Source organism: Psittacula echo (genome assembly GCF_963264785.1).
Source record: "Psittacula echo genome assembly, chromosome: 6".
NCBI classification, from domain to species: domain Eukaryota; kingdom Metazoa; phylum Chordata; class Aves; order Psittaciformes; family Psittacidae; genus Psittacula; species Psittacula echo.
The window spans coordinates 73,237,927-73,255,169 of NC_137743.1; the positions used below are offsets into that span (position 1 = coordinate 73,237,927).

Sequence of the window (17,243 nt, forward strand, 5' to 3'; positions counted from 1 at the left end):
AACCCTCATTCTTTCATCTTTTCCCATAAGCTACTCTTTCAAGTACTCCCTGTCATATTGTCTCTGTTCTTTCTCACAGTTGGTCCGTATCTTTCTACATGCGCTTACTCTCTCAGGTCCAGAAAACTGCAGATGAGAGAGAAATGGCTGCAGGATGTAAAATGCATTATATGTCACCATCTCAGAAGCATTAACACCAAAACCATCAAAGAATGTTTGGCCTTCAGTTAATACTCCCAGTACAAGACCGAAGGGACTTGTACCACATCATTGCAAACAATATGGCAACCAAACCTACCTTGTATCTTTTTGCATCTCATACAGAAAACTTCAGCCTCCAGGGCTGACTGACAGGCTATCACCTTTCAAAATGCTAGGTTTGGTTTTGAGTGTTCTGAGAATAAAACCAGTTTCTTTCTATCAAGGTTTTAGCCACTTCTCACCCATATTGCAACTATTTCCCCTTACAGGGACTGTACCACCTTAACGTTCACCTTGTAACAACAAAGCCAACTATTTCTCAATGTTACTATAATTTGTCTTTCTTTATCCTCATTTGTACTTACCTCACTAATGGCTGCATTATCTTCCTCACCTGGGCGTACCAGTCTGTTTCCAGTTAGCTTCATGGAGAGCCCAAAATCGCTAATTACACACGTCCCATCATTCTTTACCAGGACATTACGGCTGTTCAAGTCACGATGGGATATTGCAGGCTTGTAATGGTCTATTTGGACATATGGAAGTGCTTGTTACTATTTGAGCAGTTCTACTGTTTGGCAAAATGAGAACACCTCATTATGTCTACTAAGCTATTATAAATAGAAAACCAACTTATCTTTTAGAAAGCTAACATTTTTCTTCTTTATAACGAGCTCCACAGAATGCTAGCTATAGAAAACTGACTGGCATTCAGGGTTTCACTGTAGCTATACAATATATTAGGCTAATGCTATATACAGTTTTAGTGTTTGCCAAGAAACTTCTTTCCAAGGGATATTTCAGCATGATTTTGGCAGGGGAGACATCATGTACTTGAACACAGATCTGCTGCCATAGCCCTGACAGCCATTCCAAATGCTCGCTCTCATATCCACACTCCTGTGTCAAATACAGCTCCAACTATTTACATTATGATCGGAATTGGCACCTATTCAGAAGATACTTAGACAATATTATTCCAGAGAGTCTGAACACATTCATCTTGCAAGGGATCTGATCTTTTCCAAAGAATTATCTTAGTTGTTCCTAGTTTATATGCAACTTATTTTGTTGGTAAAGCAGCCAGCAGTATAGAACCAGTTTTACTGTGGAATTTATTCTACTCCACGAGTTCCCTCCTAGCATTGACAGACCAGCCTATGGCTGTCTCTTCTTTAAGATGGAAGATGTACACGTTTTCTGGTTGCTAATGGACACACCTGTCTGCTCATTTTAAAATGATGAAGTTAAGGTGATAGCCCCAGTTTCAGTGGCACCTGGGAATACTGATTTAGGTGTTCTCAGCATTGCACCTTTAACAGCATCTTCAGTTGTCATTCTTTGCTAGAGTTGATGCTTAACATTTGAGATACATAGTTTGGGGTTTTAATCCAAACATTAGCACCTTCATGTAGGATTAATTACATCATCTTTTTATTTACTGCCAAGAAGCTAATGCTTCAGTGCCAGGCCATATTCCACGGCCTGATACATCACAGATCTCAGTATATCTGCTTTATAATCATGATACTTCAGCTGCTGAAATGCTGGCTGAAGCATGCAAGCAGAGAAATCAAGGTATAAATCAATATGCTGTCATATCCAGTGCTCTAATAAAACACTAAAAGTCAAGCAGTATTGTTTGTACACAGCAAAGACTAGGCCCACACCCTTAGACAGAAATCAAGACGTGATAAACTACAGTGGAGTTAGAAGATTTAATTATTTCTCTTTGTGTATATATATAGTTCATAAACAAACTAAAAATTGCTTTGGTGATATGCGTCTGAACTGCAAACACAAACAGAACACCCCATCTGTTTGCTCTCTGCTAGACAGACATCCAGTGCTTCAGGTCTTCAGTAATCTGTTGCCATGATACAGCAGCACTGCACAACTCTGCCTCCTCCTCTTGCCTTTCTCTAGGGCTCTGCTGGCTCTTACTCCATGTTTTCACACAAGCATCATAGACAGAGCCCACAACATGGGATTGTTCAGAAGGAAAGAACATATCAGAAGTTATGAGTAATCTCTATTTGCATTCATCATCTCCTACTCACCACACTGTAACAGAGAAAAAAGAAATGCAGGCATCTACTACCTGGTATCAAAAAAAAAGAGTATCTTGAACATCTTGGCAGCCTTCCTGGCCTTACCTCCTCGAGGTAGCTCCGTGTGCAGGTACGCCAAGCCTCTAGTTATAGAGTGTGCCAGACGACAAGAGCTCACCCAGTCACTTGTGTGGAGACTCAAATATTTGCACAAAGAACCCTAAAAAAACCCAGAACAAAACAAAGGATTAAAAACATTGTCCAGTCGAATAACTCGGAATCTTTATGAGACTCAGTTCTATCCATTGCTCCTGTAAGGTGTAATCCTGCAACTGCTTCTGTGTTTAACCGGATGCTCTAAAACACAAGACAGGACCAAAGTTTCATTAATTGCTACTGCTATCATTTGGTTTATCTAAAGTGGAACAGAAAATTTATCACAAATAATAGGGATTGCCTTTAGGAATAGCAATATTAGTTATAAACCCAAAGCAAAGCATGCATTTGATTTGTTGTTCTGAAAAACTCCTACTGAACAAGAGTAGTTAACTGCAGATATAACAGCCTGGGTTACTACATAGTGGCCTTTAAGCCAACAGCTCTTACAGAATACTCAACATCTCTCACTGGTATCTTCCCTGCTATAAACTAGTTTTGTATCAAAAAACCCCAACAACTCACAGGCATTTCAGAACAGGAGGCACTGAAGAACAGGAAAAGAATGTCATGTTCCCCTTTCCTTGAAAAAGAAGTTAAATGTAGAAAATGGGGGATTTTTTAGTATTTTGTGGTGGAATCTCCAAGAAAACCAGAAGGATGGGTGTCAGTAATGGTATCCTAGAAACACAGACTGCTATCTGAAACAATAGCCAGATCCTGTCATCTATAATGCCTTCGAGCAGTTTTTATGCACATAGTCCCCAATGACAATATACTCAGTTTAAACAAACTAAATCCCCATGCACGAAGAACAAGCCATCCAGTTGACTCTGCAAACATAGTACAGTATCTTTATAACTACACACTACCTTGGTTTTGCCTGTTTAAATCTGTAAGCTTAAAGATGCACCAATGTGTAACATTACCATAGCTACAACTAAAACCACTTTATTAAAAAATCAGCTATGTGACATTTGGTTTACAAATGTAAAGTCTGGTGTGTGCCACTTGGAGCTGACATTCAGGTGTGTAACACATGCACAGTTCAGATGGAGGCACACCAATACCACAATTTAAAGTGACCAAGGCATTAGACATTTTAATCCAATGCTAAAACTAAAACCAAGTTCGTAACACTCCTTAATGGAGTTACCTAAGTTACAGCTTTGCAGACTTAGCCTGTGCAGAACAAGGAACCCACAAACCTCCTTGGTGAAAACACAGAACAAATGTCATTCATACAGGTTTACACGAGCATTTTTTTCATTGTTTAAAATGTTGTTACATGAATCTCGAAGAGGTTTTGGTAATTAAAAAAACCCCTGAAAATCCACCAAAAAATAAGGAATTTTATTTTTTTTATCTTTATTGTTTAAAGCGTTTTAAGAAATATAAACACTTTTATTAGCCTCTCAGTGCCAGCAACTTGGGTGCAGTTAACAGAGTTTCTTGGCTTAGTGGGCTGAGATTCCAGCCCATTCTGAGAGGCCACAGAACTGCCGTCACGGTGTGACTGGGAATCACTCACTGCATGATGATCTCAAACCAACTTCAAGATCTTTCCGCTGCAGAGCTTGCTAGCCACCAGGTATTTTTAAGCTAGCTGAGGGCTGTGATTTTATGCTTTTGGTGAAGTTCAATATCAGGAAAAGCTGTATTCAAGATTTAGAGAGATACATATTTGCAATTAAGATTATTCTTGTCAGAGTCATGAGTTACATGTTAAACTAGGGACATTTGTTCTGATCATAACTTTTGATACAATTGATGGTTTTAACAGTCGTGAGATTCTATGTGTTTTACAACAATTTTTCTGCTGTTCTAAAAAGACATGAATGTCTGACTCCTGGGGGGACAATTCTGTGGCCATTACATATTTCCTACTATGTCATCCCTTGCAACTTACTCTCTGCTTATTCACCTGCCACTCAGAGTACTATCAGAATACTATCAGAACAGCACATTGGCTGATAAATACATGTATCTTTCCTTTTATTACTTGCTCACTAACTTTTTTTGGTCTCAAGATATGTTTGGATAATAACACAATTTGGGTCAAACCTATCTGTTTTGCTTTCACCAAAGCACCACCACAAGCAATTTTCTGTGTGAAAATGTTTAGGCTTGTGTGTTCCTATTTCTAAGAAGGAAAGTATTTCAAGGCAGAATGATGTTTTGGATGGGGAGTATTTCACCCGCACATCTTGCATGGGTTACTTCTTCTTGAAACAAGATTTATGGTCCCAGCTTGAACAGTGCAATTCCTTTTTAGTAGTGCTGCCACAGCAGGCTTCCTTCTCTGCTGTTAGTGCCACATACAGCAGAGCATCTGCTCCCTGAATTAAGGATCACACTGTGCCTTAATTACACCTGCTGTGAACCTTTTCCAATGACTTCCAAGCCACTAGTGGATTGATTTTAGACTAATCTTGCTGTTCTTAATACCCCATTGAGAAAGAATCTCAGAATATGATGTCAGAAGCCTCATCTGTGCATGTAATCAGATCATTAACGTTTCCTGTTTATATAAGCAACAAGACACAATTTGCGATCAAATTACATTTCAGCTGAAACCCCTTTCATTCAAGAAAACAGCAAAACCAGATCACCTGTTAAGACAGTCATGCTATGCCCTCGCAGGACCAGAATAACACACTTGATTTCACTTAACTCAATTAGTTGACAATAAGCCTATTCTGCCAGAGCAGGCCAGTACTGGTGTGCTTTTGCAAAACTGAGCTTCTTCTATGGTCATTTCCAGTTTCTGCAATCTCTCTGTAGATGCCCATCTCTTACAAGCTGCCATGATCCAAGTGTGTTCTCACTTAGAAGTTTCAGTTAAAGTACTCTTCATATATTTGTGAAGTGCTATGTTGCCTTAAATTTGCATACATATTTAGATATGTATATATACTTATGCATTTAACCTTCAACACAAGCATATACTTAGAGCCTAAGGTTGGCTGGTATTACTGCCATTTATTACTGTTCTGCTTCTTTTTGCTACTCTCATAAGTAGGTTTTGTCCTACTGTCCTCGTAACAAATCAGGCTTCAGACATCACCTTTACACACTGGAGGAAATACAATGTGAATTCACTTACTTGAGACCAAAATTCTTTAACTGAACAGTTAAAGTTCTTCCCATATACAAGACCAATTATTTGCTTTTTCATACACGTAACACCCATAGACATTATATTTTATGATTTTTCATGAAAGCAATTCACATTTATGCTAGAATTTTTTAAAGCATTTTTGTTTCTATTTGTGCACACACACAGAGTGTTAAGAACTCAAATCCACGAATTTGCGGGATGTAAGCATTCAGTTAGCTAAGGAGACTTGAAGATATGGTTCATGAAGATACGGTTATGGAAAGTAAGGCTGCCTTCTTAAGATTTGTCCTACATCATCAATATACGGTACAGCCAAATAAATATGGTATGCCACAGAAAGCTTTAAAGAAGGTAATAGGATAAAAAGCCAAAGTGATCTACAGTACCACAAGCTAGTTTGACAACAATCTATTGTGTTTCATTGTAAAAAAACCCCACCATTTACTCAGTAGCTACTAAGACGGTAACTACCATAAGTGAGATGTAATGTCTTAATATTAAAAAGTTTTAAATTAAATAATGTTTAAGTAAAAATAACTCTTCAGATTCTATACCTGACTGTTGCACAGTTGACTGAAGAAACCTGCACCATAACCAAGAGCAAATACTAAATCTAAGATTTTGTAAGACTACATCTGGTAGAACTAATTGGGAAATCTTACAGGGTATTACAACAAACCACACGAAGGTTCATTAAAATTGTAATTTGTATGGATTATTTTTACATTACTGTGCAAGAAGCAGCAATGAAAAGCACTGGCAAACACTAAAGTACATCCTTTTTATGTGGCTATTCTTAGGAATCTAAACCAATCCAATTGATTTCTTTGAAGCACTTACATTGGGGTAATATTCCATCACCAATAAATATTCCATGCGGCCGTCTGCAGTGAATCTCTCATCCCCCACAATGAAGCGGGCGATGTTGTCATGCTCCATCAGTGGAATCCTGTAAATGTTTCTCTCATTGACAAAGTTCTGACGATTGGCAAAAGAAAAGACTTTGACAGCAACTGGACGTTCATCTAGGGAACCTTTGTACACCGCTCCATACCGCCCCCGGCCAATCAGCTGCAAATAGATGTAAGTAAGTAGTTCACTAAACAACAAATGAAGACAAATCCCAAGTTTTCACTCTAAAAAGACTGTACACCAACTTTCATACTGACATACACTAGAAACAACAGTGAGTATAGTGAACGTTTTGTATCGAAAAATAGCTTTTATGACAGTAATCCCATTCTAGTTTGGAACTGGAAACATCAGCATAGGTCAACTTAGATTTTACTAAATTGATCTATAGTCTGAATACCCAGTGAATAAATCATAAATAAGCTATCCAACAGTTTCATATACAGAATCAATAAAATCCATATCTTTTGTGCTGCTAATTCTCTTCTTAAACTTTTGCTTACATTTATAGCTTTTACATGATCAATTTTAATTAACTGCAGAGATCACAGACATTAAGCTGAACATTTTATGTTTAGCATAGCTTTATAAGGTGTACCTTCTAGGTTAGCAATAAAAGTGTATGCATTTGTAGTGAAAACAGATACAAAAAGAGGTAAAGAGTTTTTAAAAGAAAGGAATAATTAGTTTTTTACTACCTGTGAATCCTTATTCTAGCCCCCACTATGTTAGACAGTCTTCACAGAATGGCCTTTCCTGTCTCCATAGCAACTGAAGAAAGATGCAATCTCTTCTCTAAACCAAAACGTAGGACCACCTTCAGAAGAATCCTAGTTTCTAAAACTCCAGAAATTCTAACTGCATAAGAATGTAAGCACCTATTTGATTCAAATAATATTCAGGAAGACCTAGACATGAAACTGTAAGGATTTCATGGACCAGTATCTTTTTACTTTTTTAAATACTTAAAATGGAAGAGGAATGGGAATTAGAAGGAATTACAGAAGTAATGTTTCTACGGATGATAAAATTGTCCAATGTGAAAGGTCCTTTCCAACCCTAACTATTCCATGATTCTATGATTCAACAGGAAAGCATCCTTTAACAGACAGACTTCCCATTTCTCAATCCTTCCATGTCAGTGGATTGCAAAGCAGCAGCGAGTCACTTCAACATACAAACCCAGAATGTATTCTACCCACAGAGATGTGAAAAGGCAAGGACAGGTTAAGACAATTTGTTCTGCAACACCTTATGACTGGGTGTGAGGAATCAGCTCCTTAGGATTTAAGAAGACAGCAGAACTCATAGCAGATCTTTCCACCAACAAAGTCACTGCTTTTTCCAAGACTGCATACCAGTATGAGTGATTTCATCTGGGGCTTTGCACACATTTACAACAGGCATTGTTATACTCTTGTGAACTCTGCCTCAAGTACTTTTTTGATGGCCCAAAGCACCCAAGCTTCTTTGCTGATTAGTCTGCTGTCACTATTAGACCAGACCACACTGCATGCTTGCAGTCTGCATCTCCAGGTGTGATTTCTAATGGGCAAAGGAAAAAGTACCATACTCTGAATCTCTCTCAGTCATCTTATTGATTAATTTTCTGGCTAAAAGCTTTTAAACATTCTGTAAGTTCTATCAAGCATACCAATTGAGAGCATAACATTTTGCTGTTGTACAATGATACATCTCATACCAAGCTGAGTAGAAAGTTCTAGTTGGCCTCTAGTTGCCATGGAGATAGAGAGTACCCTACTGTGAAAATGACTATACATAAATGCATCACTACTGCAATATACTGCCTACCTGCAGTAAATTCTATATTCCAGTAGTGTTACTAAAGCATTTCAAATGAGTATGGTAGGTTACTGTATTTAAAGCCATCTGTGTCAAACAAAAAGACTGAACTTTTGATGCAATGCTGAAATACAGCACATTCCAATTTCCTCCATTACCTCCCAGTGTTCAGTATTTTCTTCTCAAGGTAGAACATGTTCTAGCCAATACCAACAAAATTACTAACAAAAGCAGGCAAAATATAACTGTGGTAACCTTTCTTTATCTTTTGTCTTCTAATTTCATCTTTCAAATGTGATTTAGAAGAAAACATTACAGGAGCACTGATGCATTTTTTCCATAACTGTATCTGGGAAGTGGTATGACCAACTTATTCAGTGTTACATCGAATAAAAATGAAGATTAAGTAACAGAATTGAACATTTACCTCCAACAACTTTAGATTATCCAGATCCAGTGAGGGCTCTGATGCTGCTGCCTCCATCATATTCATACTGTGCAAACCTTGTTTACGGTCTCCTGTGGAAGGGCATGGGGAGAGAATCAGACAGTTTCCTTTCTTTGCCATGCTACAAGTGAAACCAATACAACTTACCTGGGACTTGGAAGAAATACACATTTTAGGCAAGGACATAACATGTAAAAGGGAATCCTGTAAAATCTTCTCAGAGTCAGTAAAAGCAGCAGCGAAGATGACGATAGCTACAAACTTAAGGCTACCTGCTATGCAACTATTTTGATAATTGAATGTCACTGGAAATTAAAGCATGTTCACAGCCTCACTTAAGCTGTGTGGAGCAGAGGTCTTTCTGAAGAAAAATGGCCGCAAAATGCCAGTGGAGAAATGATAAATCTCTCCATATCACCATATGAATGGGATATCACCATAAAGTGTGAGAGAGGAGAAAGAGAAGCATTATGTACAACCATATAATAGGGTCTGGGGAGAGCAGAAGATGTAAGTATAGCTTTGAGAAACAGTCAAAAGAACAATTAAAAAAAGGAACAATCAAAGAAAAGTCAAAACCCTACCTGCAAGCATCCTGTATCCAAAGAACAGAGCAGCAATCAAAACAGCCAGCACTGACACTGATGCAAGGGCAATAACTATAGTCTCATCTCGATGAAAAGAATGAGAAGAATCTGAAAGAAAACAAGATAAAGACTCTTTAATTGTAAATTTGAAAGCATCAGCACTACAAAACATGTAACTGCTATTACAGCAATGGGGAGGGGGGAATTGTACTCTGGATTGTAAGAGACTGCACTAAACTCTATTTTCTCTTAAAATCTAAGGATGGCAAAACAGCTACCAGCTCAAACACAGCTGAACACACATTCATTGGCAGCTTTTCCCAGTCTTCCCTTGCCACCATAGAGGGAGGCACCAACAGCAGAAAGTGAATCTTCCTTCTAGCTGGCCAAGTTCAGCCCAGCCATACAAGGCCAAGTTGATGCAGTCCTGGCTCTGCAATCAGTGCCTGAATCCAGTTTCCTGATATGAATCAGGTTTGTAGCCTTTACAAGGAGTTTTTTATGATTATTTTTCCCAGAATGAAAAATATCAAAGAAGTTCGCTGCTAATGCTGCAAATGTGATGAAAACTGAACATTTTGTATTCAAATACCTACAACAGTTATTAGGTAAATAATCCATTTGTATAAATATTTCAAAATACTTTGGGGTTTTGGTTTGGGTCAGTGCTCAATTATAGCATAATTCTCACTCGTTAATTCACAAAAATACAGAGGTATCTCGACTGCAGCAGAGTATCAGGAAACCTGAAACAACAATAAAACACTAAATAAAATAACAAGTTTTATCAAGCCTTTTTAAAAATAACATTCAATTTTTGTCAAAATGTAACTACCTTGAGTTATCTTTTTTATTCCCCAGAGGGGGAAAAGTTTTCGTGGAAAAACTTGTTAGTGTCTTGAATGCTTCTCTCCATGCTTCTCCAGAATGAGATGATCTTTAAGGTCCCTTCCAACTCAAACCACTCTAGGATTCTATGTCAGACCCCAGCCTTGTTTCGTCCAGGCATATAAAACTTCCGCCACTTTAATATAAAAATGGATTACTGCAGATATTCCTCTGATGTCAGAATCACTGGAATGCGGCACTACAAGACTCATTTACTTTGGCTTCAGAACCAAGTCTGGGATCTATGTTTAAACTTGTCTTATATATTGCTGAAAGTACTTCTTAAAAGACTTTAATGAGACCTAACTATGCTAAAACCACGAAACAGAAAATGCACACAAGGCTTAAACATCGGGCAAATTTTTAGGTGAGTCTGCAACACCGTTTTTCCCAGTCTACACTACCTGAATAAACTGACAGATTCGCTTTGCTTGAACTGCATTTACAAGGAATTAAACATGATTCATTTATTCCAATTCCCAGTGTGGACAGACACAAGAGAACCAGATAAGAAAAGAAAGCAAATTTAAAAGAAAACAACTTCCATTTTTACATAACCATAATGGTAAGAAGAAATAATAAAAAGCTGGTAGAACAAATACCAGGGGGAGTTTCAGTGATAAAGGTACCTGAAAAATCACCCAGCAAAAATAATACACAGCTCATGTTTGATAAACTGATTTAAATAAGAAGGAGCTTGTGATAATCATGGCACCATCACATTTAAATTTGTTCCATCAAAAGAAATACCATCACTTCTGGGTCTGGTAAATTAAGTTTCACTGAGAAAATAAGCTGTTGTCATAGAGCACTGTACTGTGGAGTAAGCGTTGTGACTCCTACTGCAAGGCGATTAAAAAACACACATTACCGTTCTCACCTAAATTATGAATTCAAACCATACACACATATATATATTAAAACCCACAGTATCACAAAGGAAACTTACATCATACAAAGCTATATGAAATATTGCACAAGTGTAAGAAGCTCAACAACTGCTGGCAGAGAAATCCTAATTTTTACTTTAATGTTTTTATCAATGGAATTTACATTTTATTGGCTTATCTTCTAAAACACATTACACGTGGTGGGTCTTTCATCAGTTCAAGATAGTGGCATGTATGAAGAAAATGCAGGTTTTGAGGGGCTGAGCTTTTTGCTGTAACTTCAGCTGTATTTTCTTTGACCATGCAACTAGGGTGCAGCCATTTACAGCCTTCCCATTGTTAATTATACAGTAACCATTTCCACCACTGTTTGCCAAATGCTATCTACTGCCTAAGTTTGACTGCTCTACGTAGCTCTTCTTACAATTAAAAGGTTAACAATGTGCCTCCATCCTGGAACAGGATTCTGCTGTTCCTCCACTCCTATCATGGCCCAGGGCAAGGGCATCTAGAGCAAGGGACTATTCAGCAGCTCTGGCTGCATTGGCACACTTGCTCTTTCTCCTGGTAGAAGCTTGTGAATGGTGGCATTATGCAGGCTGGAGAGCTACTAGAAAATCTCCAAATAACAACTTTTTGTGCTGATCAGCAGAAGAAAAACATGCAGAGAAACAGCATGGTTGCCTTCTTGTTCCTTGATGGACCAACCCCTCAGGAGGCTTTTACCCTTTAAGTGGGAGCTGTGCAGTCACCAGGTAACCTCAAACAACTTCCCTGGCCTTCCACAAGAAAAACGGGTTTTGGTTTTTTAAGCAAAGTTGTTTCTTAACAAATCTTACATTGCCTTTTCTTGAGCCAATTCCAAATTCTTATGAACATTTGACATTAACATCAATGTTCCAACAGCCAAATCAGTCCTACAGTGTGAGTTACTACTGTCAGGTTGTTGAGCAACACTTAGAAATGTAAGAATAAAGACAGATTTCTTAATAAGGGTAACTGAACATCTCTATGGAGTGGTAACGTGCAGCTCAGAACAATGAGTGGCTAAAATGCTGCATATGATGGCTACTAATTTTCCATATCTTTTACATATAAATGTACATAAAAAGAAATGCATGAAACAAACACAGTGACAAAAAGCCCAGATGGCCCCCAAAACCCCATAAAAAGTATTATTTCTATATGGTCTTTATGCTTTGCATAATTGACAACTTTTGATGTCAGATTATCAATCTTTCTTAAATAGAACAAAAAAGACACGACACTTAAAGACCCAGTTATAAAACCTTCCAAAGCTGAGCAAGAGTCTTAATTATTAATCTTTTCAAACCCTCTCTTTCTTTGGACATATTTCATCTTTAGCCTTTTACACCAGCTGCTAACTTGCCCTTAAATCCCTAGATGAGAAATGCTAGCAAAGCCAAAACTAAACAGACCTCTCGAGGCATCCGCAGAAGTTAACATTTCCTCTTTTGTCTCCTTTTAAGTAAAATAATACATATTTTCTATATACATAAGCACATAACCTGTATTCTCTTGGTATTATTTGGAGATGCCTTTTAACTCACCCAAAGGCACATCAGTGTGGGTCAACAGAAGAAATTACTGACCTTTACGTGGGGCGTTTTAAAAATAAGCATGTATAATACGTATGTATACACATTTCTTTCCATGTTTTCTTTCATGAACTTCTAGTGCTGCCTGAAACAACCATGACTCCTGAAGATCAGGTGTCCCTGCCCATGGCAGGGGGGTTGGAACGAGATGATCTTAAGGTCCTTTCCAACCCCAACTATTCTATGATTCTATAACATTACACTTCCTATCAGTAGCTCCAGGCACATCACAGAGCACAAACAACATTTTCTGGAGGAAGACTTTGTTGATCTGAAACTGTTAACAACCCCATCCCCAAATCAGTGGACTCTGCTTTTGATGTTTATTTACAATGACAAGACACCTACTCTACAGCTTCAGTATTCTTTCATGTCTTATTACAAACTGACTTCAAACATGCACAACTACTATTCAACAAGCTCATTTGAGCTTTTGAGAGCATTACCGATATTTAGGTATTCATTTAGTGACAAATACAAACTGAACAAAACCCAAACTGTCCGACATTGGCTTCAAATTTCAGACCAGGAACACTGGTATCTCACTACTATTCCATAACCAATGTATAGCATTAAAAAAGCAAAAGCATACACTGAGCAGAATTAGCTACAGACTCTAGAAAATCCAATGATTAAGGAGTTGACTGCTGAGTCAAATTCTACTTTCGCTTGTACACAGAAGATATCAGCAAAGCTTCCTCAAGTGTAAGTTCCTGTAACTGAAAGCAAAGGTTAGTGTAGTTGCTTGTTTCACTGCTATTTATATGTGAGGTTTTTATTCCCAACTTCCACTTAGGCTCCCTGGTCTAAAACTAAAATCTACCAAAACAAAAAATTAAAACCAACTGTTGTAAGGCCCAAAACACCGCAAGAACCAACCTCTTATCTCACTTGGATGGGAAAGGAAGAGCACTGCTTACTGGGCTAGCAACTTTTCAAGCAGCAGTGTGATGATGCCATTTAAAAGGCACCCAGCATGTACACACTTTACCTTGAAACATTTCTGCCAGTAATTCTGATACTAGCCAACATTTCCCTCAAGTCCACTGATCCTATCACAAAGAAGTGTCACAGCAAATAGTGTAACAGTCTTTTTGCCTTTTCCTTTTATTCTACTATAAGAGAAAGAAACAAAGCACGTCTCATTAGAACAGAGACGACCTCCTGGCTGGGGAGCAGTTGGTAACCAACAAGCCACCATCTCCAGAAGCATCCTGACCTCACCATCAATAAAGAGTTTGGTTTTGGCTCCCAAAAACCTGAGTACAACAGCTCCTGTGTACAGAGAGACTTTTGTCAAAGGTACACACAAATAATTGAGAACATACTTCAGAGAAGACTGTGAAGGGGATTGCTTCTAGTACTTGGTTAGAAGTGAGGCATCCAGCTGAACCCAGCCCTGCACTTCAGATACTCCCTGCAGGCACTTCTACCACAGAGAGATTTCTCTCTCCTTTCTTAGGCGTCACTGCCTTTGGTTTCCAAACACTTATACAATGTCTTCGATAAATTCAATCTTTTTAAATTAAGCTTCCATTTTGCCACACATAGAGGTTGTCTACTGCTGCCTTCCTAACCTTCCTCAGGAATGACAGAGAAAGAAGAACACTGACAGTGCTAATGGCATCAGGAGGAATAATATTTTCCCTTCAAATTAAGTTTCCCATTATAAACATTAAGCTTGTGATACTAATTAATGCAAAAGTATTCCAATCTGTGCCTATGCTTGAAAAAGCTGCTTTTATTTCTCTGTAATTTAACTTTCAAAAGTGAAATCCTCTTCTGTATGCTCCTTGTTTCCGTACTTAAACATTAGCATTCATCCTATTACCGAAGAACATTTTGAGAAATCAAAGAAAACTGAGGCAAAGCCAAGTAACAATGTCAATGGCAAAAGGGTCTGTAAACACAGAATAATTCCCTGGGAGCCTGAAAAAGGATGCGTGATTCCTGTATCTTCCTTTCCCATCTGCAAATACAATGAAACCTGTGGGCAGCTACTCCTTAGCACCCTCCACCCTAATATGTGTCGTGTCTGGGACCACTCCAAAGAAAGCATCAACTAACCCACCACTACCAGAGCTACTTGTGCTGGTTCCAGCACCAAAGCCCAAATATTTTGACACTAAAATATTCCAGCCTGGTTGATGAACTGTGAGGAACCCATGCAGAGTTTTCACATTTCTTAATTCACCGTTCAGCAGACTGTTGCCCTGATACTATTACTAAAATTACAAGCTATGAAGTGAATGGAACCGAGAAGGAAGGCAAGTCTCCTCCTTACAGCAGATGAAAGCTGTCCTGAAAACTCTTCTTTACCACTGTTATCAAAGGTGCTACATGACGGTGGCCAAAGAGCCCCCCTGGAAAACTGCAGAGATCACTGCTATGATGAGACATCTGAAGACAGCCATGAGAAAAGGCAGGGAGTGTCAGTCATGTTGAAAAACTAGGAATCCCATAGGGAAAAATTTGATTGTTTAATTAAAGGCTGTATCACAACACAAACACACACAAGGAGATGGCCTTAAAACTGCGCAAGCAATTATGTTGTTTCCTTCTGATCTTCAAATGTTTGAATATGAAACCTTAGGCTTTGAAATGTTGTTTCAATGCTATATACTTATATGGGCGTGATCATATAATAAAGGACATTTGACACAAATTTCTACCAGATCTCTATATTGCTATTAAAGCTTTTCATTCTGTTTTCAGAAATCTGCCTACTCTTCATGTAAATGACTCACAGCTGTGTATGTGTGTATCTGTCACACAGTAGTAAATAATTCTACAAAACCCATGTGTGTATTTAAGTTTAGATAATCATTGTATAACAACATTTTAGAGAAACATACAATTATTCTGTATAATGAAAATCAATTTTAAAAGTAATTACCCATGTTCCCACAGAATTCCTGGTACCAATGTATCAGAGACCAAGTGGGACCAAAAATATTAGTATTTATTTAAATTGCCACATAACCAAGTAGCAATGTTAGTCTTCAACAAGTATGGCAAGGACCATCCTTTAACCTTCACAGCACAACAGCAACATCTGATTCTTCAAAATAACTACAGCTGTATGGACTCTGATCAAAGTCAGTAAAATTACAGAGGCTTCAAAGATCTGCCCATACAGATCAGCTTTAAAAAGAAGCAGAGTCTTCACGCCATTCTACAACTATTTCTTTGATGTGATAGATTCAATATGTTCGTTGCCAGACTGTTGCAGAAGTTGCTTTTCCATTAAGGAATCTCAATGATACTGAGGATAAGATCAGAAGGATGAGGAAAACCATACAGTTCAGTTACCACCAGCACAGCGTGAGATGGAAGGCTGAAGTGTGGGGGCAATCTGGCCTTCAGCTGCAGATGAGTGCAAATATGCTCTGCAGATTGGAAAAGAGACTTTTCAAGTATAATTAATTCTACTTGTGTTTAAAGTTGCATTTCTTTTCACAGTGGCCCTGCACAACTTTCATGCCAGCAGTAAGATCTCAGTCCTTGGAAAATATATACAATTCACTATCTTTTCCAAGAGCCCACAGATCTCAGTCAAAATCTGTTCTGTCTATACATAGCTTGTATCAAACATGTCCTAGGAATATTCCACAAAGTGTAAAATAAGCCCTCATCCCTTACTGCATTCTAGCAGCACATTCCAACCAAACCAAAACACCTCATCAGGTCTTTTTTCTCTTCTTTCCTGGACAGTGATCAACATTTCTTTCCCACTGACTGCTACCTCATTCCTGATCCAATGTCCTGCAGTAAGACAGTTCAGTCTTCATCACGCTAGAGCAAATGACAAGAAAGCCTCCAATACAAACACTATACTAAAAGAACTCAAACCATTCAATGTAAATCTTAAATTCATTCAGTGCAGGGAAGAAGAAGTAGTGAAAGAAAAAACCATCAAACCAGAGAACTTGTAATGAGAAATACGTTAATAGCCTTTTAGATACCATGGACATAAGTTATGGACTTTCATATACGCAAACAAGAATCCCAATCAGATAGCTCTCTACACCAATTCAACCAAATGCATTTAAACCCACAGTTTTAGTTAAGCTGCAGCTGCACAGTTTGAATTCCTTACAGTTATATTATATAGACCTTTACAATGAATTGCAAGTTCCACTAAACCTATGCATAGGTTGAGAACAATGAAACAAAAAACCAGCATCGCCTAAACTGTTTTTGCTGTTCACCTCAGCTTTTATAGGTGTGTTTCAAAACAACTATTATCCTAATTCTGATTTATGAGCCTGTCCATTTCAAGTGAGGCTGAGTCTTCTGTAAGCGCTTGACAAATTACTAATGAAATTAAAAATCGATGTGCACATTTTGTAACAAGATAGTATCAAATGTAAATATCTGATACCTATCAACGTGACCACCTTCAATACTTAAACCAAAGTTCAGGTAAGGAACACTATTTCGCACACAATTTTTGGCAGCACCTGAATCTACAATGAATTTAGCAAGAAATTCTTCTATGGAAGAGGACTGAGCACCTGGTGCTTGGGCAGATGAAAAGCACAATGGGAACTGGATTTTTTGTGGG

General features: G+C 38.1%; 1 protein-coding gene across 3 annotated transcripts in view; it reads right to left on the minus strand.

Annotated features, from left to right (window-relative positions):
• Positions 1–17,243, minus strand: part of BMPR2 (bone morphogenetic protein receptor type 2) — a 110,781-nt gene that overhangs the window by 17,730 nt on the left and 75,808 nt on the right. For all 3 annotated transcript variants that reach the window (XM_080621465.1, XM_080621467.1, XM_080621466.1), the window contains exons 4-8: positions 9,277–9,387; positions 8,672–8,763; positions 6,370–6,600; positions 2,358–2,472; positions 567–727 (exon numbers count right to left, since the gene is read on the minus strand). In XM_080621465.1, coding sequence (XP_080477591.1) covers positions 567–727; positions 2,358–2,472; positions 6,370–6,600; positions 8,672–8,763; positions 9,277–9,387 — 710 coding nt within the window. The remainder of the gene's footprint in view (positions 1–566; positions 728–2,357; positions 2,473–6,369; positions 6,601–8,671; positions 8,764–9,276; positions 9,388–17,243) is intronic.